Source organism: Cotesia glomerata, linkage group LG4 (genome assembly GCF_020080835.1).
Source record: "Cotesia glomerata isolate CgM1 linkage group LG4, MPM_Cglom_v2.3, whole genome shotgun sequence".
In the NCBI taxonomy this organism is placed as follows: domain Eukaryota; kingdom Metazoa; phylum Arthropoda; class Insecta; order Hymenoptera; family Braconidae; genus Cotesia; species Cotesia glomerata.
The window spans coordinates 7,714,292-7,741,966 of NC_058161.1; the positions used below are offsets into that span (position 1 = coordinate 7,714,292).

Consider the following 27,675-nt stretch of genomic DNA (forward strand, 5'->3'; position numbering starts at 1 on the left):
TGTATTTTTGCTATGGACAACTTTGATATTATTATTACTTTGAACTGCAGTTGAAATGCTTATTAATATTGATAGTAAGAGTATTGCTCGTTGAGTCATTTTTTTGATGGCGTAAAAGTTGTACCTGTAAAGAAAATTTTAGTCAATTTTAAAAATACTATAAAGAAGTTATCGGATTTTAATAAGTTTTACATAGTTTGTAATAAAATAATTTTAGAGCATCAGTGTTTCTATGACTTTAAAAAAATCTTATTAATGATCTTATAAGACGATTACTTATTCAGTACTTATTCAGTATTTAGTACTAATCACTTATATTGCTTCACTTTGTTCTACTCAAAGTTATTGTCAACGACTATGTTAAGTTTGCAATCTCCGCTGATTAACTATTCCAAGTGATAATAAATTCACAACAGCTAATTTGAATTATTATCATTAGTCGGAGTAGTGAATTTTCGATATTTAAAAAAAATTATTTTGTTAGACCTAGAAACAAATTATGAGTGAAATGAAATTAATTTTATTTGTTAAAAAGACCATGATCAATTTCATGAGCACTCATAATTAAAAATAAATAATTAGTTGGAAAATATTACAGAAAAAGACAAACAATTATTAAAAGTAATTAAAGAAATGAAAAGTTTGTTAACATTATAAATCATGAACCGATAGAGTAATAAGAATAAGTAGAAAGAGAAAGACGTAAATTTTATACTGGTGTAATTTTGTCGCGTCGCAATTTGCATTCTCTTAATCCAAACTCCCTTTACTTTTCGTTTCCTCTCTCGTTACTCACACTATTTTTACTCTTTGCACCCCCGTCCCTCACACACTTTTACTCTTACCCTTACACACACGCATACACCCAACATTGGGAAATTAAAAACGTCCGATCGTAAAGTTTGAAAGGTAAAATATTGTCGGTGAAGTACATTGAATTATAATCAACTCTTTTTAATATCAAATAATAACTCCTCGAAAATAATATATAAAAATATATGATTATTCATAAAATATATTCGTGACAATATTAGCATAAGCATGAAAATTAAAATTAATAGGGGGTGTAATATAAATTACAATGATTTTATTTTTTAATTAATAAATAAATATTATTATTATAAAATAATACAACAATGAGGATTTTTGGAGATAACAAGTGAATGTAAAAAGAGAAGATAATAGTAGTCTGGTTTACTCACTAAAGACACGAATAAACGTTATATGTACTACTCAATACTTCGGAAGTTGTGCGCGTCCATAGAATTCTTTGTGAGGCTTACACTTGATTTCACCTGGCTGGTTCTTCACGATTTATAGAGATTTCTTCGTGTTTGTCGAAAACGAAAATACAGAGAAAGAGAAAAATAACAGTATGTGAATGATAAAAATCGATCAGTTTCTACAAGTCATTCTTTGTTTGCTCGACCTTTACGTTTATCGCAAAACTAAAATATTTTACCACAAAGTGAGAAGTAACTACTTCAAATTTACATTCTCTGGATTTTAAAGTTGTCTTAAAATTTTTTTTTTAAACAAAACTCTAGTAATTCATGACTATTAAGAAAATAAAAGTTTTCAAAACTTTTAATAACTACTTTTATGTATATTTGTAACTCATAGAAGTTTAGAAATTATTCCGTTAAGTAAATATTTTTAATATTTATATCATTAAATTTTTGCTAAAAGTATTAATTTATAATTAATAACTATCATCAAGTAGAGTGCTCTAAAGTGGATTCCATACTAACTGAAGAAGACTATTACTAAATTTTCAGTAAATATACAAATATCATACAGAAACGAATGTATAGATTTTTGCGTTCATTTTTCTTTTGCTTTTACTTTTATAATATTGATTATGTTTGGTATTTTAGAGTAATGTAACAATATTGGCGAAGTTGGTGTAGTATGGGAGAAATTTGACGGAACATTTTGTTACAATGCAACAATTTTTGTGATTTTTCGGTGAAAAAGTTGAAAATTTTGTAAACTTTGCGGTCAATGAAATATTTGACATTTAATTTTATGGAAGTTAAATTAGTAGACAGCTAATTTAAAAAAATTTTCAAGTAATTTGAAAGATAATGTCTGTAAAAAATAAATTTTAATCTTGAATTTTTTAATTTTTTATAAATTACTTACAACTTTCAAAACAAATTTAGAATGTCTGCTACATCATTACATATTACTTACTATCATTAATTGTATCTCATAACAGTTTTGACCTAAAAATTGAAAAATTTAAAGCTTGAATTCTAGAAATGTTTTCGTCCTCAAAATGAAGCTTTCAAAAACATTTGATTTTCCAAGTTATGAAAATTTCAGATTTAGAGAGTGATAGAGTTAATAATAATTTCTCAATTATTAACTCTATCATAGATATAAAGTTAAAAAAAAAAAAAACTCAATTAAAAAGAAAATTTCATTTTGATTATGAACCATAAGATAAAAAAAATGAAACATAGTGAATTCCTATTGTGTTCATAGCTTTATTTTCAGCTCTTTATATTTTATTCAAAATATTCCATTTCAATAATAATAAGCACAAGTTTAAATAATAAAAAAAAAGACAACTTAAAGGTCAAAAAAGTCGAAAGTTACCTTGAAAAGTTGAATAATGGAACGATATATTTTTGGGTTCTCTTGTAAGTAAGATTAGGGTTATGAGAAAGAGGTAAGAGGTATTAGTAGTCGTAGTCATAGTTCTAGTCGAAGTAAAAAGGTAGTAAGAGAGATAAAAGACAGTAAAAAACGTTTTGGGATTTAGGGTCTGTAGATGGTGATGATGGTACGGGACAAGCATAATGTACCGCGTAAGAGCCATTAGGTTATTAAAAACGAGATGCTGGAAAAATAGCAAAGGAAATAAAAAGGAGCTGAGGGAGACTGCCCATGAAGGTGGTATCCAGGCGAAAAATTAGCCATCTCAATGTTCACGTTTCGATGAGGAATTTGTATAAAAAAAGTTTTAGAAAGGAACTAAATATTCAGCACAAAAAAATAAAAAAAAGACAATCTGAGACATTGAAAGAATTGTTGGTTATAACCACAGTTTTTTATGGAGAAAAAAAAAACAAGAGAAATATTTGAAACTTTTTAGTAAATACCAAAGGTACATTACCGTGTATCGGTAGACTCTTTATGTCTCGTCCATCCGGTCTCAAACTCATCGAGGAGCGATCAAAAAATAGTTTAAAAAAAATGAATATAGAAAGAAAAATTATTTAAAAATAAATAAAATGCGTACTAAATAAAGACTCTTTTATGGTTAATCGTTATGATTATGACTTTGAGAGACTGTTTTTGTTTTGTCGGTTTCTACGTTATTCAATGCTTTTTATTATTTTTAGTTCAAAATAAGAGAATTCTTAAGGTTTTTTTTCGCGACTGGACTAATTAATGAATTTTTCGCATAAATAATCCCCCGATTCCGGTATACCACCAGTATATTAAAATACCATCAAAAGGTATTTACAAAAAGTAAACAAAAAATTTTTATTATCGTAAGCCACAAAATCATAACAATAAAAAAAATCGGAATTCTATGGAAGTAAGTCAGTATATATGATGTATAAGTACATTGAATAATAATTATTGATTTTATTTTAATTAAAATTTTAATTAAATATTTAGTGAAAGAGCTAAAACACAATTATTTAAAAATAATAATATCATTTAATTTAATTTTTTTTCTAAACTTTTAGTAAACATAAAGTTTAAATTGTATTGTGAGTATAATTGAATAAAATTTAAATTAAAAGTTGTGTGTGTATATTATATGTATTGTAGCGAGTTGAGCCTCAACAACGAGAGAATGAAAGAGAGAGAGAGAGAGAGAGAGAGAGAGAGAGAGAGAGAGAGAGAGAGAGAGAGGGAATGGAGGGAATGAGAATTAAAACAAGTAATGTGTAAAAGGGAGAATTAACATTGTCAAACCATTTGGCTCGTGATTAGACGTAAAGTAGACGGAAATTATTGGCCTCGCACAATGAAATTATTGGATGAATTTAGTTATGATGGTTGCAGCACACGCCCGATATATGCAAAGTCGCGTACTCTCTCCCCCTAGTCACGCACTTCATCTCTCTCCTTAATGTTTTGCTCTTTGTCGTATTTCTCTTACTCGCGCATTTATGCTTTCTCCCTTTTTGGTATAAAGTGTGCAAGCTCGTACATAAATTTCTTGATACCACGGTGTACTGCTTTACCCTCAACTCTCAACCCTCTTTTATCCCCTCCGCTAAGCCCGAGCTATATCTTCCAAACTCTATCATGGAAAACCGTATGCGGCCTATAACCATCATCATCATTCAGTAATTTCTAATATTTCTATAGCTATACCACATCAGATTCGTTAATATTCAACGATCGGTAAACTATATGATTCTAGTGAATATTCAATTACTGATTGATTTCAATCTATATCCGTTTTATGTATCTTCGAGCTTTATCGCTATACATTACGAAGTTGTAATAATTGTTTAAATTTTAAAGATAATAAATATTCAATAAATTGTTTTTAATTTTTTGGGATACAGATATTTTATTTTATTTAGATAGCTTAAGAAACTCCGGTGGAAAATTTTCATGTTTAAATCAACGCCAATCGCATGTTAAACAGAAGCATGCAACGTTTCTGTCTTTACACCGTCTGTTTGATGAAAATGTGTTCAATTTTTATCACTATTTTTTCTCTATTGAATTGATCATTATTGTATAGATTTTTAATTTTTATTTTTATGGATATTGAAGACAAATCTATTTATAATAAATGAAAATGTATATTTAGAAGTTTGAGAAAATATTTCATTAATTTTGGTAGAAAGTCTTGTTTAATGGTAGAATATTCCCCTCAAGTATCCAATTAATCTATTGGTCCAATCAATACAAATCTACGAGAATTTTTTTAGCCATTAGACAGCTGGATGCGCAATTCGTGCAGGATTTTGCCGAGATTCGCGGAAGCTTGTGGAAAATAATTGAGAATCTGGTAGTTTCTGTTGCCCCAATAGAATTTTGAGTACTACTTTACAAATTTCGATAGTTTCAATTTTGTAAATAACGAAGTGTATTTAATGGTAAGATTAAACTCTGATTTTTGTGGAAATAAACACTAATTGTGTCTGATAACGTAGTCTTTACATCCGAAATTAAAACCCCAAAAAGAACGATGAAAAATATCATTTTAACTCTATGGATTTTTTTTAACGTATCTTATTAGAAAGCGTGGGAAGAAAGTAATAAAATTGGACAAATATATCCGGGCTTAGAAAATTGTGTCCGTATATTTCAGGACACGTTAGACCAATAGAATAAAAATAGAAAGTGAAAGAAAATTTTAAGCAAAAGCGTCGGATGATATTATATGCACATATATTCATGCCTAATAGAGAAATCTAAAAGAAAGGATAATCAAGTTGCTGTTGATAGTTTTTTTTGTCATATTAGGCTAAATATGAAAATAAAAAAATAATTTTTCAGTTTTTTATTTTTTCGTTTTTAGTTTAGTAGTATTTCGTTAAATCCTAGAAACCAATGTCATAGATTAACACCTTAAATCTTTTGTAAGAAGACGATTCAGTGATCATGCGCTTTCTGTCAGAAATCTTCGACACATTTTTAAGTGAAAAATTATGTACGGACATATATGACCATATCAGGTTTGACATAGGCTTTTCGTCGTATAAAAACACAAAAAATTGTAAGATAAAAATGAAGAATAAAAAAAATCTATGGGTTCGAGATTTAAAAATAAATGAATTTTAAAGAGAATAGAAGGCACATAGTGTGACAAGAGTCGTGCATACAATGTATTAGGATATCAGTGATTATTGAAAAAAAAAAAAAAAAAAAAGAAAGCGCAAGTGATAGCAAACGAGAAAAAAAATGAGAGAATAAGAGATATTCCGTTCAGGATAAAAAAAAGCAAAACTGCAACGTCAGCAAAATATTGTACACAAAACGCACGACGAAGTTGTTTGAATTTAGCTATTGGTGTACAACAACCCGTCGAGTTACGTAAATGCGCAAGAGAGAACAAACGAACGCACCCGCGAATACAAATCTAGAACGATACGAACGGAACCCCGGAGAGTTACCGGCTTCTAATTGAACCCAAGCCTCGTTTCTCTTCTATACTACTTCTGAATTACACTTGTACATTCAAACATACAAGCATTTTATATGCACCTATATATGTATAATATATAATATATATACACGCGAATAAACAAATAAATAGCTTATAGTTATACAGTATGACATATATCACAAATTTGTATTCTACAATTAACTTTTATTATCCGTCATACGTCTAATCACCCAGTACAAATGCGTGCCAGTCTGTTAAATAAAAAACAAAGTATATAGGACCGTGTCCTGTACTATACGTACCAAATTGGATAAAGCTCACTATAGTAGTATACGTTCATATATAAGTGTATATATTTCCTTATTTCATACTACCTACTACCTCGAACATGAAGCTCTGCATATGCATTTAATGAGAAAAGTTTGAGCATGTTTAACCCACTTAAAGAACTGGAATTATATTCGAACAGATGGATGTTTTTTATTGATAAAAAAACAAAAATTTTTACTCATACAAGTTGTAAAATGAATTTTATTTCATATAATAAATCTGTCATATGTAAGGAGTATGAACAGCATAAATAAAAAAAATATTTTTTTAACTTTCTCTTTTGAAAATTAATAATTTTGCACAGTAAAAAATTTTTCGTCAAATTTCACACAAAAATTTGTGTTGATGACTTTTTTTACACAATCTGTGTTGAATCAACATACTAAAATGTTAAATTCTACACACTAAAATGTTAAATTCTACACAAACATTTTTACACTTTACACAATGACGAAAAATTTTTTACTGTGTGACAAGTAGAAATTTATCTTAATTGTAACTGGTCCCTGTAAAAATTTTATAATAATTTTTTCAACTGTCTTTTTCATTTCTGTACAGGCTAAATTGATAATTTAAGTCCCTTATTTTTTCTTCAGTCCAAAATCGAGATATATGGCCACTTTTTACAAAGTAACAATTTGATACTCAAATTAAAAAATTTTTTTGATTTTTTTACAATTTTTGACTCAGTGAAGTTTTAAGACAATTTTTTTTATGTATTAAATAAAAGCGCCATTTAAAGTTATTTGCTTGAGTTATTAATTAAGTGATGGGTATTTGATATTAATCAAGATAATGAGTATCTATGTTATATTTATTATTAATTTTTTTTCTTCAGTTAAATTTAACTAGGTAATAAAAGATAAAAAGTAATGGGCGTTAAAATTATTTCCGATAGAGTTTAAAGATTGATAAAGGCTTTGAGAAAATTAGAAAACGAAAACCTTTGGGAATTATACATCGTTGAATCGACGAGTAAATTCTTTTTATACTATATACGACCCACTAGGGGGTAAAACGTTAAAATGCCAACTCGAATTGTTTACGCAGTACGTATCGTCTCAGCACGTGGTAGTAGTAGTTTTTTTTTTTTTTTTTTTTTTTTTTTTTTTTTTTTTTTCAATTTATAACCAAGGGTAGAGAACTCTTAACTGTCTACCGACACCTTCTGCATGCTCGTGCATTTGTAAAAAATAGGAATGAATATTAAAATAAATGAAGAAAGAAGTAAGTTTCATTGCTCTTAATCTTACCTGAGTATCGTGGAATTATTTATAAAATTACTCTGCGGATTTAGATACAAACATGTACTTACAGATAAAAACTTTTTCCATCATTTTTTTTTCATATTATTCTTGTATATAAATTTAAATCCTTTATAGGGGAAGGGGGGGGGAAAAATGGGCCCCTAAAATTTTCAATATCCAAAAATATTTGGGGGCAAAATGGGCCCCCAAAATTTTCAACTCTCGAAGTGTTTGGAAGGTATAATGGGCTGATTAGACTTTAAAAACCAAAGAATATTTTTCAGTTAAACGCGTTCTAGAATTTTTGAACTATAGAAAAAATTATATAGTTAAAGTACGAACTAGATCGCGAGTTGAATAACAGCATTATTTACTATATTTTTTGTTAAAAAACTATTTATTTTACAGAAGCTTCCCTGACTTTTTTTGCGATGGTGTGTGTGTGTGTGTGTGTGTGTGTGTGTGTGTGTGTGTGTGTGTGTGTGAACGTAAACCTTTCATAACTTTTAAACGGCTCGACCGATTCAAACGGGATTGACAGCAATCGAAAGAGCTTCTTTGCTCCTAAATATTTTATACTATTTAAGGTAACTCGGGCCAATATATTTTGCGTAATTTCGGAAATAAAATTTTTAGAAAATGTTTATTTAAATAAATTTTAATCTGCTGAATCAATCGTTTGCAAAAACTAATCAGCTCTTAAGCTTAAAAAACTGCGTCGATCGCCGTCAACGCGATCAAAATCGGTCGATTCGTTTGTGAGGTATCGTGAACAAAATATTTGGGAAAAAGTGTTTTTTTTTTCTTACATAACTCCGACATTTATTCCTGGATCGTTTTTGATTCAACGAGATGATTTTTAGAGCTAAAAAAATCACTTCAATCGCCGCCAATAACGTCAAAATCGGTTGAATGGTTCGAGAGATATTTAATTTTAAAAAATTAAAAAAAGTATTTTTTTAACATATCTTTGAAATTTCACGTCCGATTGTTTGGTTAGTGATAAATAATCTTTTTGTTCTAGAAAGACTGCATAGAATGCCTTTAATTTTTTTAAATCGGTTTATTCATTTGTGAGATATCGTTGTCAAACAAATTCTAAAAAATTGTTTTTTCTTGTGATACATTTTTATTAGCTTCACCAATCGATTCTAAAAACTGATCGGTTTTTAAGCTGGGAAACCCCCGTTGATCGCCGTTAACGCGATTGAAATTGGTTGATTAGTTTGAGAGATACCGTTGTCGAAATAATTTAAAAAACGCGTTTTTTTGAAATTACTCCAACATTTTTTATCTGATTTATTATTGCTTTTGGCGTGAAATGTGGAGCGCTTAAGTATGGAGTTAGCGGGAAGTTGCAGGGATAGCTTTTAGGGTCTACACGGAAAAAATGAAACCCGACTGAGTCCTGTGCTGCACTAGACTCATTCGGGTGCGCACACGACTCAGTCTGGTGTAAACTAATTTTTCTTCCATTTTTTCTTGCACACGACTGAGTCTGGTGCCGAAAACGAACCAGTCGGGTTTCATTTTTTCCTTGTACTGTTATCCTAATTTTTTATACTAAATACATGATAAAAAAATTCAAAATATAAAACAAGTAAGAAACATATTGAGTTTTTTGGGGGGCCCGTTTTACCCCACTTTTCTCAATTTTTTAATTTCGATATACACAAAAAAATTAATACCATAAACTCAGTAAAAGGCCAAAAAAAGTAAAACGAGCTGAAAAACTCATATTATAAAAATTTTCTGAAGGTGGCCCATTTTGCCCCACATTTTCAATTTTTTATTTTTAATGAACAGAGCAAATTAAGGTCAAATACTTGACAAGGGACTAAAAAAAAGTAAAACCAGAGAAAAACACTAAGGATATCAACATTTTTTTCTTAAGGGGCCCATTTTGCCCCCCCCCCCTTCCCCTACCCATTTTTTTTATTTGAATAAAATTAAATGCGTAATGAATTTGAATTTTTAGATTTTTTGAATTATTTTTAAATTAGCGCAATATTTTTTTTTCTACATTTGGTTTTTGTTCAAATTTTAATTATTAAGAAGGACATCAGAAAAATTCAATGGATGTCGAAAAAAGTTTATAAATTAGGATAGCTATCGTCCGTATTATTCATAGTTATAAACAGAGAAAAATATTACGTAAAAATAAAGAGACCATTTAGTGATCGAAATGGAAAAAAATCGCTTAGTGTTATCACACTGAAAAAAAAAATATTAACTAGATTTGAAAAAAAATTCTTCAGTCAAGTGAAATTTAATTGAATCAAGAAAAATTTCTCAGTTTAATAATTCTTTCATTTAAATTAAGATGATGATACTCTTTAAAATGATTTTCTTGATTCAAGAATTCTTCTCTTGAATCAAATTAATTATTTTTTCAGTGCACAAACTTTCAAAATCGTTAAATGATTGCAATGATAAAGTTTCATAATCAGATAGATAGGTATAGTTTCAAGTTAAAGAAAATTAGGAAAACGGTTGACCCTTAAGGCCATCCCTGCAATTTCCCGCTGATTGCGTTAATACAAGGCCGTTTTTTTTAAGCTCCTCGAGCTCAAAAATACAATCTGTGTGTTGTTTTGAGCTCTCCAAGCTCAAAACGATACCTTTTCTATGCTTTTGGGCTCTTGAGCTCAAAAGTCTGATAGAAGTTTCATAGAATACTATTTTTTGAATTTTTAAACCGCAATAACTTTTGAATGAATGAACCGATTTTTACGCGATTGTCGGCATTCTACGCAGTTATTTAAGCCTCATAAAGAATTTCTAAGTTTCAATTCGTCAAACTAGAAATTTCGGAGTAACTCCGAAAAAACACTTTTTTCGGTTTTCTTTCGTTCACGATATCTCTCGAACGAATCAACCGATTTTGACCGGGTTGGAGGCGATCGACGTAGTTTTTCAAGGTTGAGAGCTGATTAATTTTTGGAATCGATCGGTAGAGCCGTTTAAAAGTTATTCCAAAAAAACCACTTCTGAAAAAATTTTTTTTTTAGATTTCTCAAAATTTCTCAAAATCTATCGGTCCAAATCGGTTAAAATTTTTAGGAAATCTAAGTTTGGCGAAGCCCTTTTGAATGGCACCAACTGCGATGAAATCGGTTCAACCGTTCAAAAGTTATAAGAGGTTTACATACTTACACACACACACACACACACACACACACACACACACACACACACACACACACACACACACATTCCCGGCCTGAATAATCTCATGTATTTCAATTTCCCCATCTAAAAATTAATAATTTTCAGAATTTAGAAGTTATTGATTTTACCGTGATTTCTGAAAATGGAGTTTTAAAACTTAACTTTCGATGAATGTATCGATAAATTTTGAAATCTAATCAGCTCTAAATTGTGAAAATTCACAATTTAGTAAATGAAAAGTGGATTGGATAGGACCATAAAATGCTGATGATTTTAGATAAAAAATCTTGTTAAACATTCGTACAAACAGGAAAACATGCAATGATAGCGTAGCGGTATAAGAAGTTGAGAGCGTGTTAAGAATAAAGAAGTTTGAGAAGTGAGATGAGCACTTAACCCGGAGCAGTATCTATCAAATATAACCCTTATATGGTTGGCACAGTGGCTCGCGGTACACCCGGGGGATTTAGGCCGGGACAGGACAACCTTATGGAATTTATACCGTATACCGCGGAGCTGGAGGTTGCCCTTTCGATACTATACCCACCATTTTTCCCTGATCATCGAGTGTCTCCCTTTATTATGTCCCCTTTTACTCCCCGAGATAGCCCACTGCTATCATTTATTCATGCAGCGTTACACGAGAAAAACTTACTCCAAGTACCTCATAAACGTTTAGTCCTGCCTATACCGAAAGGACTTTTCTTTTAGGTATGAATACACTGGGCTTGCCTACTTGCACTTCCCGTCGATGAGTTTCATCGTTTTTTTCAACTTTCTCTTTTATTATTCTTATTCTTCAGCTCTTGTGCATCCGCTCAATTTTCCTATTTGAGTTTACTATTCAGCTCAATAAGGAGTTCTTTATTAATTTTCATTTGAACAGTTCTTCTTTTTCCACTTCGTAAAGGGGCAAATAAAATTTTTGAACAAATATCCATTAATGCTTTTTTTAGAGTCATTGCTTTTTTCCAATATTTTCTACACTGAAAAAATCTACTTGAATTGAAAATTTCTTGGGGTTAAGCCCGTTTTCTTAGCTTGAAAAACTCTACATCTACGATAAAGAATATATTATAAAGAAAAACTCTTTCTCTGTATCCAAGAATTTTATTTTATTGACTTAAAAGGGAATTTCTTGAATTATTAGAATTCTTGAAATAGAAGAACAAAATATCTCAAAACAATGAAGAAATTTTAAGAAAATATTTTTCTTGAATCAAGTATTTTTTTTTTAATTTAAAAAAGCGAGGTTTATTTTCCACTCGATAGATTTAATTAGTATAATTTTAATTAAAAGGCTTAGAACTATGAACTTCTTAATCTCACTTATGTTCGTTTACTTTTGGGTCCTTCAGTAATTTTTTACGTATAACTTAAGCAACATCACAGAAAAAACGATTTTTGTTTTTCAAACCTGCGAAGCATTACAGTTTACTTTAAAAATTATTTATTTCTTTCGTGCTTATCATGATTAATTCTAATACATTTCAAGTTCAAATATATTATATCGCGAGAAAAATTACGCGTAAAAATCAATAAAGTTATATTTTACTTATTGTTTTCTTTAACCTTGACCTGATAGCCTAATAATTACAATTTAATATTTCATAAATTAGACATAAACTGTCATTATGTAACGTTTAATCTTGCATGATCTCAATTATGCAATGCTGAGATTTGAAGGAATTATAAATTAATGTAAAAATTTTTATAATAAATTTAATCTGCTAAATAAAACATTTGTTCAGATGTTACACTCGATGTATTGTCCGTAACATATGATTTAACAAAAAGATAATATTTGGTAATCGTTTATCAGCATGATTGTTCAACTATATATAGTTACTTATTAGCTGATAAGCCATTTGCAAGCCGCTATGGTTAATATTATTTATTATTTTTAAACAATTGAGTATTATTATAATATTTAATGGAATTTGGTTTTCATTCACTTCATTGGTCCAGTTAAATATTTGAGAATATTTTTTATGTATCCTTTCAGTACGTATTAACATCATTATTTTAGTAACAACCTCAATTTTTCTCATAATAATCATATATAAACTCAAGTTCAAATCATTATATGCAGTATTTTCCAATACATAAACGAACAAAGCTTTGATATTGATTTCGTAACAAATATAAACGATTGATTTTTGTGTATCAAAGAAGTAACATGAATTTTTCTAACTGTTATATTTTCTTTTTAATACATCTAATCCAATCGATAGCAGGTATAAAGCTTAGATCATTTGTTTGTCTCGTAGTTGATAGTAGTATTGAACTTAAATGTTAATTTTTTTGATGAATTTTTTGGGAATAGCTGATTATGACAATTTGTGGGCTAATAAATATCCAAATTGTGGCGGCTTGCAACAATCACCAATCAATCTTGATGAAATAGAGCGAGATGATACCCATTCGGTATCAATGAGATTCAAGGATTATGATGTTGTACCTGACTCGATGAAAGTAGAAAACAAAGGACATACTGGTAACAGAAAAAATTTTTTTTTTATTTCACCCTCGTCTCTTTTCAAAATCATCAGCATTTTTAGTTCAATAATTTAACTCTTGGGTAAAGAGTTGATAATTGCCAATTCAAGAATTTTAGTTTTCCAAACAATACTTTGTTTTTCTGACTAAGATGCACGTATATTTATAACAAGAATTCTTTTCTGGAGTTCTTGTTATAAATATACGAAAATCTGGAAAACGGTTAACCCTGCAGGCCATCCCTGGAACTTCACGCTAAGTACGAGCTCATAACGTTCAAGAAATTTTATCTATTGCGGTTTTGAGCTCTTCGAGCTCAAAATCACAACTTTCCTGTTTTTTTAAACTCTCCGAGCTCGAAAAGCTAGTGGTTGCTAAAAACTTTTTGAAACTTTTTTAAAATTTTGAATTTTGATATTTTCCAACAGAAAGTTTGACATTTTCTTAGCGGGAAGTTAAAAAAAATTGAGATTTTAAGAAAATCAGTCAGGTATAAATGGCATATTTAAACTATTTGCTTATTAGTTTTAGACCGATTTAAATAACAATAACTTATGTTTTTTTTTTTCACATATGAACGGATATATTCAATATATATAAAAACATACTGGCATGCATATAAAAAACTGTTCGTACACGTTCCAACCCTCGCGGTTTTGATAATGCCGTAAAAATACCGTAATTTTTCGGCATTTATGCTCATGCCGTATATTTACCGTTATAATTCGGTAATAATGCGGTTAAACTATAGTTGTTTTGGCCAGTTTTTATACTGTAGTTATCCAATATATATACTGCACTTATGCTGTACAGTTACCAAAAATATACTATACAATTACCGCATTAATGCCCAAATTTTACCCAAAAAATTCCAAATAATTACTGTAATAATACAGTAATTTTGCCGAATAGTTTCTGACATAATGGACAATTATTAAAGATTTAGTTTTTTTTTAGTTCACTTCTATGTTAGAAATGAATAAAATGAAAAATTTCAAATTTTTCTTTTTATTCTCCATCGCTACTCTGCAAAAACAAATACTGTTTTTGAATAAAAAATATGTAGAATATTATTTTTTAATTAGGTATTTAGCGATAATTAATATAAAATAATACATATGTTAAGTAAATATATTCTAATTTTAATTTCAATTTTTAATTTCTCACTTAGAAAATTGCAAATTTTCTAAAATCGAAAAGATATTTTGTTTCATATGTATAATTATATTATTTAATTTTAAATATGCTTATCGTAAGATGGACGGTGTGGTTTAATTTATATAGAATAAGCAAAAAAACAATATGGTATAGACCGGGTAGCAAATGGTAGAGTAGCCGACATGTCCCCAGGAGGTTCTGGGTTCGAATCCCAGTCCGAGCATTATTTAATTTGACACCATTTTTTAAATATGGTTTTAATACAGTCATTTTACCGCCTTATTACCGTAAATATGCCGCATTTTCAGCGTAAATGTATCGCATTTTTACGGTAAATATTCCGTAATTTTTCGATAAAAAAACTGACCAAAACAACCGAAAAAATACTGAAAAAATACCGCATTAATACTGTATAATTGCGACATTTTTTCGGCATTTACAAAACCGCTAGGGAAGCGAAAATGCATATAAATTAGGTTATAAATGCATATAAATATATGGTGGATATAAATTTTTTATACGTTTTCATATACGTTTGTCTTAATGTTTTCATATACAATTTTTCCATGGTGGTAGTTGAATAAAATTAGAAAAATTTGCTTATGACAGTGCAAGTAACACCAACTTGGTATACCACAATACCAGCAGTCATTAAGGATGGCGTATTATATGAAGTTCAGCAAATGCATTTTCATTGGGGTTCCAATAACGATGAAGGAAGTGAACATATATTCGAAGATAGAAAGTATGTATCTTGATTTATCATTCTAATTGATAAGTTGATTGATATTGAAAAATAATATTCCCCTATCTATGTCATACGCAAAAACATAGAACAGTACTAGAATTGCACATTGTTCATTGGAATCCTGAGTTAGGTGATTTTGATGGACAACAAGGAGAAGGAATACTTGTCGTTGGACTATTATATGTAAGTTTAGTTTATAAGGAAAGGGGGGGGGGGCAAAATGGGGTGCCCTAAAAATTTAGTGAAGAAATTCTTTCTTCCAAAAAACTGTTAAAATTTCACAAGCATTTCGAAAAAATTTCATAGGATCTAAATGACTAATAATTTTCCATGAAAAGAATCATTAATGATGATAATAAAGTTACCTTGACACAAGAAAAAATATCTCGAAACAAGAAAGACTTTTGAAGAAATTTATTATCTTGAATTAAGGAAAAAAAGTTCTTAAATCGAGCAATTTTCTTTAGACTCAGTCCTCCAGCTGATAGTGAGTTCTTACAGCTCAGTTGTCGATAAGAATTTTATTTTTTTCAAATTTAATCTAATTTTACAGAATAAACAGTTTTTCAACTTCTAGGGGGTACCCCATTTTGCCCGCAAAAAATGAAAAATTTTTTTTCATCGACAGCCGAAAATTTGTTTTATTTAATTTGAATACAATTAAAACAAAGATTTGTTATATTTAGACCCCCAAAAGCTAACCATTTCCTTAAGTACCCCGTTTTGCCCTCCCCCCCCCCTTCCCATTAGAATTATTAATAAAATACATTGTACATTTTTTATCTTAATTAACTGTTAAACTTAGGAAATTGGTAAAGATGATGACGACTATTCCAATTCTTTGTTTAATATTTTAAACTATGCATTCAAAATTGAAGAACCTAAATCAGGACCTGTTTATATAAAACCATTTGGATTGGAATCATTATTTTATGACAACAATTCTACAAAATTTTTAACTTATATTGGATCTTTAACGACACCACCATGCAGCGAAGGTGTATCATGGGTTGTATTAAATTTTCCGTCCACAGTTAATGACTACCAGGTTATTTCTAATGCCAAATTTATAAAATAACTTGAATTTACTTTAAAAGTTCTTAATATCTACTTAAATTTTTAAATGTAGATGAATCTGTTCCGAAGCTTTGAATTAGATGATTGGGATGATCACAATAACCGTCCTGTTCAAAAAATCAATGGACGAAAGCTCACTGAAGTCACACGTACTGATATTTAACCTATTGCATGCCCTAAGAAAGGGTTGCGTTCTAATTTCACAAAATAAAATGCAAACGTTAATTTTTTGTGGTCCGGATATACAGTTTTCTCAATTTATATACATAATGTAGAGAAAAAGATACAATAATAATATAGCAATGATAAAAATATCGATGTAACTTTTTATTCATTTCATTTAAAAAATAACAAAGTGAATATTGACTCTATACAAAGTATATCTATTTCTTTTAAAGCCTTTATTGAATATTTTTAGTTAGATTTTTTTACATACCTTTAGTGCGAAGCAAACAGGTTTGTTCCACTATCGCTTAAAAATGGATATTGTGGATTTTAACATTCAATTTCTTTTTAAATTAATCACATCTGGTTAAAAATCCATACTGAAGTATACAAAAAAATATAAATGAACAAATTTCATACATTTTAGAGTTTATTTTATAAACAACTATAATGATTTTTTAATTATTTTTATTATTTTTTGAGAATTTAAACTTTACTTTCATTAATTTATTATGTTATTTTTATTCTATTGTCATTAACTTTTCAATGATATATTATGTTGATAAAAAATAATTGTAAAATTACTTTATGCAACTATTGCTTTCTATACGTGGTTACGTTCTAACTTTAATTACGCTGACAATTACATTTTGCTATTTATAAGTGTTAAAGAAAAAAAAAAAACAATAAGTAAAGTTCTTGAATAATCATCGGTCTAAAACTGTTTCCATTTTTTAATAAAGTATTATTTAATTACTTATAAATTTATTTTATACAAAAATGTTGGTTGATCGATTGTCAATATGATCGTTCAGACAATGAATACTTTTACTTACAACTTTGAAAGAAAATTTTTTACTATAAAAAATATTTTATTAAACTATAAATGATTAAAGAATATTAAAAAATAATTTAATTTTTAACAATTTCGAATACTTTCTAATCCTTCAAATTATTTTAAATACTACCCTCACAGGCGTTTAACATGTGAAATCTTTGTTAACCATTTCATTTTATAAGTGTTTTTATACTTAGAATTTTTTTAGAGAAGCATACTTACATAATTTTTTTACGACTTACGTATTGCAAATACTAAAAAAATTTATTTATATATATATATATATATACAGGGTGTCCCAAAAGTCACGGACGCCATTGTAGCCTCTGATGAAAAAAATAATTCTGAGACGAAAAGTCCTCAGCCATTTTTCAATTAACCGCATAGATAATTTATTATTAATTAAAAATAACGTCTCTTTATTTGTTAGAGAGAGAGCGCCAGTGTCCAGTAAAGTATGTGCCAAACAAAGACACAACTAACTGTATGGCTAACTAGTTTCTATAGCTAACGTAGTCACACATATTTACTTACACATTCACACGTGCAAGCGTCTTCGTTGGAACGCACGACTTGACACTAGCGCTCTCTCTCTAACGCATAAAAGGACGTTATTTTAATTAATAATTAATTATCTATGCGTCTGATTAAAAAATGGCTAAGGACTTCGTCTCAGAATTATTTTGTTTATCAGATGCTACAATGGCGTCCGTTACTTCTGGGACACTCTGTATATATATATATATATCGATGCACATGCGCATTTTATAATTACGTTAATAACTAGTTCGTTTTACCTTGCCAATCCATCCTATAAAAAGCGGGCAAATTGGCTCATGTAATAGTATATTACAACCCAAGGCCAGAAAGTTGGATTTCCTGGCGTATGGGATATGATGGCCGAGGCGAAGCGAGTATATTATAAAATAATATTAACAATGGCCAAAAACGGTGCTAAGGTGGCCAAAAACGGTACTTTTACACTAACCCAAAAATGTAGTACACCACTAGAAATACACATAGTTCATTGGAATGCTAATTACAGTAATTTTGACCTCAAACGAGGAGATGGAATCCTTGTCATTGCAGACACATATGTGAAGTTATATATTATTATATTTTGTACAACGCACAACGTACATTTTAACTTCCCGCTAAGAAAATCAATGATTTTCAAAAAATCGGGAAATTATTGTTTTTACCCCGTTTTGCAAAAATCGAGGTTTCAACAGATCTCGACGTTTGGAAGCCCTAAGAAGCTTTCCTGACTATATTTACGATGATGTCCGTACGTCTGTGTGTGTGTGTGTGTGTGTGTGTGTGTGTGTGTGTGTGTGTGTGTGTGTGTGTGTGTGTGTGTGTGTGTGTAAACCTCTCGTAACTTTTAAACGACTTGACCTATTTCATCGCGGTTGGTATCATTCTAAAGAACTTCGCCAAACTTAGATTTCCTGTGAGTTGGAACCAATTCGGACCGGTAGATTTCGAGAAAATGCAAAAAAAGTGAAAAAAATGTTTTTTTTTTTCATTTTTTTTAAATATCTCCGAATTGGCTGAACCGATCGGTCTCAAAAACTAATTAGCTCTTAGCCTAAGAAAATCCCCATCGATCGCCACCAACCGCGTGAAAATCGGTTGATTCATTTAAAAGTTATAGCAGTTTGAAAATTTTAAAAATCGTGTTTTACCAAATGTTGATAAGACTTTTGAGCTCGAATAGCTCAAAAGCATAAAATAGCTATTATTTCATAGAGCTCAAAAAACTACATCGATTGCCGCCAACCGCGTGAAAATCGGTTGATTCATTCGAAAGTTATAAGAGTTTGAAAATTAAAAAACTTGAGTTTCATCGAACTTTGATAAGACTTTTGAGCTCGAAGAGCTCAAAAGCATAAAACAGCTATTTTTAACTTCCCGCTAAGAAAATCGACGATTTTCAAAAATTGGGAAGTTATTGCTTTCACCCCGTTTTACAAAAATCGAGTTTTCATCAGATCTCGAGGTTTAAAGGTCATAGGAAGCTTCCCTGACTACCCCCGCGATGTTGTCACTATGTCTGTGTGTGTGTGTGTGTGTGTGTGTGTGTGTGTGTGTGTGTGTGTGTGTGTGTGTGTGTGTGTGTGTGTGTGTGTCTGTGTCTGTGTCTGTATCTGTGTGTGACTATATGGCTCGCTTATAACTTTTAAACGACTAAACCGATCGGAATCTACTAAATGGCGTTCTAAAGAGTTCCCTCAAACTTAGATTTCCCGTGAATTTGAACCGATTCGGACCAATAGATTTTGAGAAATTTTGAAAAATCTCAAAAAAAATAAGAAAAAAATTTTTTTGAAAGTGGTTTTTTTGGAATAACTTTTAAACGGCTCTATCGATCAACTTCAAAAACTAATCCGCCCTTAAGCTTGAAAAACCACGTCGATCGCCATCAAGCTGGTCGAAATCGGTTGATTCGTTCAAGAGATATTTCTGAGTAAGGCCTCGTGACGCTGTCAAATTATTTGGCAACGCAGGTAAGCTCAAAGATTCGGGGACTAGATAAGACAGACATACGAACGAGACTCTTGTAGGGGGGATAAGTATTATGGCTCAAACAGGTCTTACGGCTGTACCTCCCCGCATGGGCCCCGCTGGTAACTTGTCGGGTTGTCATTATATTACCGATCAGGCTAACGCAGTCGTTGAATGGGTTGATACAGTTAACTGAGTACGAGGACAGATTGACATTAAATTCAATTCAATTCACATCTGTCCTATGATAGCGTAAATGCTTTAGGGCAGGGTTTTTCCTTGCCCGCAAACTTGGCTGTGTATTTCCTACGTGAGGGTAGGACAGATATACGTGCGTGTATAGCTCTGTTGAGCCCAGAAAACGGCCTCTTCGGAGGTAGGCGAAAGCCTCGCCATATATTCTTCTTCGAGAGATATCGTGAACGAAAGAAAACTGAAAAAAGTGTTTTTTTCTGGATTACTCCGAAATTTGCGGTTAAATTAATTAAAACTTAAAATTAACTTATGAGGATAATAAAACTGCGTCGAATGCCGCCAGCCGCGTGAAAATTGGTTGATCCATTCAAAAGTTATTGCGGTTTGAAAATTTCAAAAATAGTGTTCTATGAAACTTCTATCAGACTTTTGAGCTGGGAGATCTCAAATGCAAAGAAATATTATTTCTTCGAACTTAACGAGCTCAAAATATCACATAAATTATATTTTGAGCTCAAAAATCTCAAAAATGTCATAAGTACAATTTTAAGCGCCCAGGAATGGAATTAGTGGGAAGTTGCAGGGATGGCCTTTAGGGTGAACCGTTTTTCTAATTTTTTTTATTTAATTTATTGTTTGATTTAGAAAATCGATAATAGATACGGTGTTGAATATTTGGACGGGGTAATATCTTCGTTTCCTAGTATTGTTGAACCAGATTCTGAACCTGTTGAAATTAAACCATTTTCATGTATTGGTTGTATTAGAGGACCAAAACACAGTTGATAGTCGACAGATTGTACAGATTTTCAATAATTAATCATTACTTATATCAGAAGTACTGAACATTTACACGAATCTTCAATTACAGATGGAAGCATTCCGAACTATTAAATTTTATCATGGTGATGATCACAACAATCGTCCGATTCAATCACTAAATTCGTGACAATTAATTCCAGTTTCAAGATTTTAATCAAAACTCATGATCTATTTTGTTTCATTTACGTTAATGATGGAAAATTGGATGCATTTAAGTGTGCTTATAGTCAAGTCAATGAGTGCTTTCCGGTCAACTTTCAACGGCGTCGGGAAAATATAAATAAAGTGTCATTATATTTAAAATAGCATTTAAACAATTTTTGAAAAAAATAAAGTCTGCTAGCAAAAATTGTAAAAGTTATAAACAATTCACTAAAAAAAAGGGGTTTGGTTTTTTTGCAAACATATCAAAAACTAATTCAGATTTATGAAATGTAAAAAAAAGTTCAAAAGAAAGAGGAAATTCTCTAAAAGACACAAGTATTCAGGTTTTCGCAAGCCACGTCCATACTTCGGATATTTTAACAATAAAAGTTATCTAAACTAATTAAATATTAAAATTAAAAAATAACAAAATTCGGGGATTTACGGAATAAAAGAAAGAAAACTAATCTGCCAGAAAAAAAATATTAATAAACAAATTTTATTCATTTTAGAGTCGATTAATAAACAATTTTAGATTAAAAATTAATTTAAAAAAAAACTTCAGTGACATTTACCATTTCAGTATGGGTTTTTTAGAACTATAACCATAACTCTCGAATTACAAAATTTATTAGCATAATTCTTTTTTTTTTCGATTCGTATGGATAATGTCCAGTGATAATTCGAAAATCATAAGTCAATTATTATTCGTTTAATTCACAGAAAAAAATAATCGGTAGCGTCCACCGATTGGTACTCAGTTGAATCAAACGATTTTTTTTCGGTAAACTCAACCGATTTTTAACTTCCCGCTAAAAAAATTGAAAATTTTCAAAAATCGGGTCATTTGTCATAAAATGTCCTAAATTGTGTCATGTTTAGGATCCTAAAATGACAATCCGTATTGTCCTAGACTAAGCTTATGACAATTTTAGGACAAATTTTTTTTTACACAAGAGTGATTTAAGTTGATTTTTCGTATTTATAAATAAATATTATCACTTTTTAAACAGTTCGATGTTTGAGGCCTGATAACTCCGAAATGGTTCTCCGTACGCATATTTTCATTCAAACAATTTTTTTATATACATTAATATTAAGGGCTGAGATTTTCACAATGTCTTTGATTAGGGATACTCTGAAGAATTTTCAATGTTCTTCGAAAAAAAAAATAGTGTGTTTTTTTGAAATACTCTAGTGTGCGTGTGTGTGTGTGTGTGTGTGTGTGTGTGTGTGTGTGTGTGTGTGTGTGTGTGTGTGTGTGTGTGTGTGGCCGTATGTAAACCTCTCATAACTTTTGAACGACTTGACCAATTTCATCGCGGTTGGTGTCATTCGAAAGGGCTTGACCAAACTTAGATTTTGAATACCATTTAGACCAATTCGAAGCAGTAGATTTTTAGAAATCTCAAAAAAACTTCAAAAAAAAATTTTTTGAAATGTGGTTTTTTTGGAATTACTTTTAAATGGCTTTACCGATCAATTTCAAAATCTAATCAGCTCTTAAGATCAAAAAACCACGTCGACCACCGCAAGCCCGGTCAAAATCGGTTGATTCGTTCGTGAGTTATCGTTGTTGAAAGAAAACCGAAAAAAAGTGTTTTTTCGGAATTACTTCGAAACTCCTGGCTCGATCGATTTAAATTTGAAAATTCTTCATGGGTCTTTAAAAACTGCGTCGAATGCCACCAACCGCGCGAAAATCGGTTCATTTATTCAAAAGTTATTGCCGGTTGAAAATTTTTAAAATTGTGTTTTATTAAACTGCTATTAGAGTTTTGAGCTCGAAGAGCTCAAAAACGTAATGTGTAATTTTGAGCGCTTAAGTACAAAATGAGCGGGAAGTTGCAGGGATGGCCTTTAGGGTCAACCGTCATCCTAATTTTTTTTCAGTAAACTCAACCGAAAAAATCGGTAGCCTCTTCCGAAAATAAAATCGGCCAACTCAATTAAAAATAAACTCATAATACTAGGACAAAAATCTAACCACTAAAAAATACTGAAAATATTTTAAACAATATTGTATCCGGTGAATTGAGATTAAAGTTTAAATAACTTGCACACATATATAACAATAAATTTAAATAAATTGATTCTCATTAATGTACTGAAAAAAAAAAAAAAAAAAACAAATTAACTCAAATCAAAAGAAAAATTCTTCAACTAAGAAAATAATTTTTAAAAGTTTCAATCAAGTAAAATTCAATTCAACTCTTCAAGCGTTATGAGTCTTGCACTTTTGGATTTTCCAAATTTTTTTCACTTTTTTGTGAAGGGACGAGAGAACAGGTAAAACGGGTTACCAAAAAAAAATCAATAACTTAAGTTATAAAATTTTTTTTTCTTAAAGCTCTTAGAATATTTAAAAGTATAGCTTAACGTTATTTTCAGCGACTTGAGAAAGTCCACGATTTTTTTTTTTCTAAAATATTTCTAAAGTAATTTTTATGGTCGATCATAAGAAATATTATTTTTAACTAAGATTTTGCTTTTTTGAAATTTTTTTCGAAAGCGTAAAAAAATATTCTCTTTTAACATTTCTTAAAGGCTTTGGACAATGTTTAATTCAAGGAGCAAATCTTAGTCCCTTAATTTTTCATAAAACTTTGATCAGTCATGCCTGAAAAAAAAATAGAATACATCGATCCACAAAATTATAGAACTATTAGAAGTATATTGGTCTGTAAAAATTCCTTAAAAAATTAGCTTTTTCATTCATAGAAGCAAAGATGCAATTAGTTTGCCAAAAATTTGGGAACTGAGGAAAAAAAGGGTAATGGGAAAGGGGGAACCTTTACTCAGTGAGAATTTTCCGGTAACTGAAAAATAATTCTGACAGCCCAAACCAGGACCCAGATTTAATTTTTTTACTATTTTTAATATTTTTTCATTTGAAGTTGTTTAGATAATCATTTTGAACGACTTAAGTAATGCAAATACAAGGAAAATTTTTTATTACACCGATGCATATGCACTTTTCATAATTACGCTGATAAAAAACTCGTTTTTGCTGGCCAAGACTCATCCTATAAAAAGTCGGGTCATTTAGCTCAAACAAGTATTTTCTAGTTAACAATCACTTGAACAATTTTTATTATTAATAAGAATCAATTACAATTGTTTAGAATTTATTCGTCGAAAAAACAATAATATGAATTTGGGTAAACGACATATTTTTTTCTTCGCTCATCTTATTCATTTAATATCATGTGTAAGCTTGGATAATTTATATATTTTATAATTAATTAATATTTAAAGCTTAAAATATAATTGTTAAGTTTATTTTTGTGAGTAGCTTGGGAGTACAAAGATGTTGGTTTGTGGGAAAATGAATATCCATCCTGCGGTGGCGCACAACAGTCTCCAATAAATCTTGATGATATCGAGCAAAGTGATAATTCAGGAGGAACAATCACTTTCAAGCGTTATAACATAACTCCTAAAAAAATGACGATAAAAAACAATGGACATACTGGTAATAATTAAGATTTATTTTAATGAAAAATAATATTATTCATAGACTTCTTTTGAGATCTGAATATTGGTTTTGGTTTCGATGGAGAACTTTTCAATAATATTGCTGTATACGTAATGAAAAAAAATATGGCTTTTATTTAAGATTTTAATTTCTCCAACTAGTTTAGTAGAGTTAACAAAATTTTTGTTGTATGTGACATTAGTGGAAATAAAGCCCGAGTGGAACGGCTCATCTAAGCAAAAGCCTAGGGTCATTAAGGATGGCACAGAATATGAAGTTGTTCAATTACATTATCATTGGGGCTCTTCTGATGATAGTGGAAGTGAACATGTATTTAATAAAGTCAGGTTTGTAATTAACGTATTATTATTAATTATTTAGTGCACCAGAAAAAATTTTTTTAGACTTTGCGTGGCGTAAAAATTTAAAATTTAACATGATACTTGATGTAATGTTTACACTCTGTTAGAAAAAAAATTAATTTGACTTACGAGAACATATTGTAAACCAAGAAATTCACTTTGAAAATTTTGAACCAAACAGAAGAGTTATAAAACATAAAGTTTTTGTTGTCTTAAGGATTTTTCTGCACAATTTCACAAAAATAAATTCTTAAAAATGATTTTCTTGATTCAACATTTTTTTTTTAATCAAGTCCATTTTTTATTCGTGCGTTCGCCATATTAGAAATTTCCTTACCACGACTTTTACACCACACAGAGTCCAAAAAGGTTTTGTAAGGATTGAATTCAACAAATACAATAATTACCTTCATTTATTTCACCCAAAAATTTAGAACATCACTAGAAGTACACGTAGTTCATTGGAATCCCGATTACGGTAGTTTTGATCCAGAACAAGGAGATGGAATACTTGTCATTGGAAACTTATATGTAAAGTTTCATATTAATAAATTTTACACAATGCACTTTTTTTACTTAATTTATTGTTGAATGTAGATAACTGATGATAAATACAGTGCTGAATATTTGAACGGGGTGATATCTTCGTTTCCTAATATTAATGAACCAGATTCCGAACCTGTTGAAATTGAACCATTTTCATTGTCAAAGATACTTACTGAAAGCTGGGCTGATGCTTATCTTACTTATACTGGATCTTTAACGACACCACCGTGCAGCGAAGGTGTTTCATGGGTTATATTAAATAATCCGAGCACAGTTGATAGTCGACAGGTTGTACCGATTTACAATGAATAATCATTACTTATATCAAAAGAACTGAATATTTACACGAATCTTCAATTACAGATGGAAGCATTCCGTACTATTAAATTTTCTCATGGTGATGATCACAACAATCGTCCGCTTCAATCACCAAATTCGCGACAAATAACTCGAGTTTCAAGATTTCAATCAAAACTCATGATCTATTTTGTTTCATTTACGTTAATGATGGAAAATTGGATGCATTTAAGTGTCATTAAAAATTTTTGTAAAATCCTGCTTTCACACACCTTTTGCTCATATTGTAACACCGTGATTATCGATTACCTTCACTTTATAGATGAGTTTCAAAATATTTATTATTATATAACATGATTTATTTATTATTGTATTACTTATCGAAACATATTGGTCTCAATAAATAAAGACAAAACGTCGCAAATTAACAGTGGTTTAATTGTTTATTGACCTAAATGATTTCGAATGTCACTGATTTAATTATTAAAAACTTCGAAAAAAATCATACTTGTTACAAAACAGTATTCCGATAGAAACATTGTTTGATATGTCTATTTATATACGTATATAGCTATATTTGGACACATCTGGCTTGATATACCCATACCAGGCTTGATATAGTTACATATAATTTCTCGATCAAAGATGGTATAAGAAATATCCTATGACGGACGCATAATAATTGAATCGTCTCATTACAAAAGAGTTAGGAAAGAGGTGATGATCTCTAAAATAAAAATCATTATTCTTAACTCTCTTTGGAAGATAATCTGATGTTGATTTTTTAATCAATGACTAAAACAATTTTTCTTTGATACGAAAAAATAAAAAATTGTGACGAGTAATTTTTGCATTCTTACACATAGCTTGATATGGTCATTTATGATTTGTCATTGATACACAGAAAAAAAGAATTATTTGTCTCAAATAAATCAATTTATTTGAGTCGTTTTTTTAAATATTTCTTTATGACAACCATATATATTTGGTACAAGTAAATATAACAGTTGACTCGAATTATTTTATTATTTGTCAGAAATATATCATTTATTTGTGGTAAAGATGCTAAGTTTGTCCGTAACAACGACATCTTTGGAATTAAAACTCTCAACTACTGCTCTCATGACGTCACTTGAACGTTGAAAATAAAACTTGAATGTTTTGATGGCAACTTAAGCTACAGCGACGTTTCAAAAAATAGTTTATTTGCATACATAATAGTGTTTGCATAAATAATATTAATTGATAACTATTCATTAATTTGGGATTAAAAAAAGTCATACCTAACCTATATGGTAAGGTGTTTAAAATATTATATTTTACGAAAACAAATCTAAATTATCCTTAACCGACAATTAACACTTTCATTCAATAGACGACACGGAAAATATTTCATTATTCATCTAAAAGAATAAAAAATAATTTTTTTTTCATTTTAAAGCCATTATAATTTCTAAAAAGTTTGGAAAATCCAAAAGTGCATGCCTCATAACGCTCATTCATTTTTTAAGAAAACAATTAATTGTGTAATTGATTAAAAAAAAAAAAAAAAAATTATAATTAAGTAATTTCTTACAGAGTATTTTTTATTTTTTTTTTAAACATCGGCGCCCTTTTTTCTTGTCATATGCGCACGCAGTCTAAAAAAATCTAGCTTGATCAAGTGGTGCCATAGTTTTTACGTGACAAATAACAAAAGTTCGTTTGGCTTTGTACGGTTGTATCGTAGTGAATTTTAATAAAAATTCAATTAAAAAAAAAAATACGCAAACTAGGCCACTGATATGAAATACGGACCCAGTTAATCGAATTCTTAAACTAATAAAAAAGTTCCGGTCTTAAAATATCAATTTATTCGGGAGTAATCGTTGGTACATCCAAAATGGGGTGACATCCGGACGTCCACGTAAAATTTTTTTCAAAACGTTTTTTTTTTTTTCAAAATAGCAACTTAAAATGATTTTAGAAAGTAAAAGATGGTTTAATTTAAGTGTTT

General features: G+C 29.9%; 3 protein-coding genes across 8 annotated transcripts in view; 2 read left to right on the plus strand and 1 right to left on the minus strand.

Moving 5' to 3' along the window:
- Nucleotides 1-27,675, minus strand: part of LOC123263213 — an 83,379-nt gene that overhangs the window by 9,371 nt on the left and 46,333 nt on the right. For 3 of the 6 annotated variants that reach the window (XM_044725795.1, XM_044725796.1, XM_044725794.1), the window contains exon 3: nt 1-124. In XM_044725795.1, the coding sequence (XP_044581730.1) occupies nt 1-99 (99 nt within the window). In that variant the 5' untranslated portion in view covers nt 100-124. Of the gene's footprint in view, nt 125-192; nt 370-27,675 lie in introns of those variants that run through there. The other 3 variants (XM_044725791.1, XM_044725798.1, XM_044725792.1) reach the window with 2 other exon arrangements.
- On the plus strand, nt 12,920-16,620 carry LOC123263215 (putative carbonic anhydrase 3). Its single transcript, XM_044725801.1, has 6 exons — nt 12,920-13,079; nt 13,169-13,339; nt 15,109-15,244; nt 15,334-15,430; nt 16,053-16,295; nt 16,377-16,620. The coding sequence occupies exons 1-6, from the start codon at nt 13,022-13,024 to the stop codon at nt 16,485-16,487; spliced, it is 816 nt and encodes a 271-aa protein (XP_044581736.1). The 5' UTR covers nt 12,920-13,021; the 3' UTR covers nt 16,488-16,620.
- On the plus strand, nt 24,130-26,109 carry LOC123263214 (carbonic anhydrase 2-like). Its single transcript, XM_044725800.1, has 6 exons — nt 24,130-24,205; nt 24,292-24,471; nt 24,677-24,821; nt 25,271-25,367; nt 25,434-25,670; nt 25,746-26,109. The coding sequence occupies exons 1-6, from the start codon at nt 24,148-24,150 to the stop codon at nt 26,034-26,036; spliced, it is 1,008 nt and encodes a 335-aa protein (XP_044581735.1). The 5' UTR covers nt 24,130-24,147; the 3' UTR covers nt 26,037-26,109.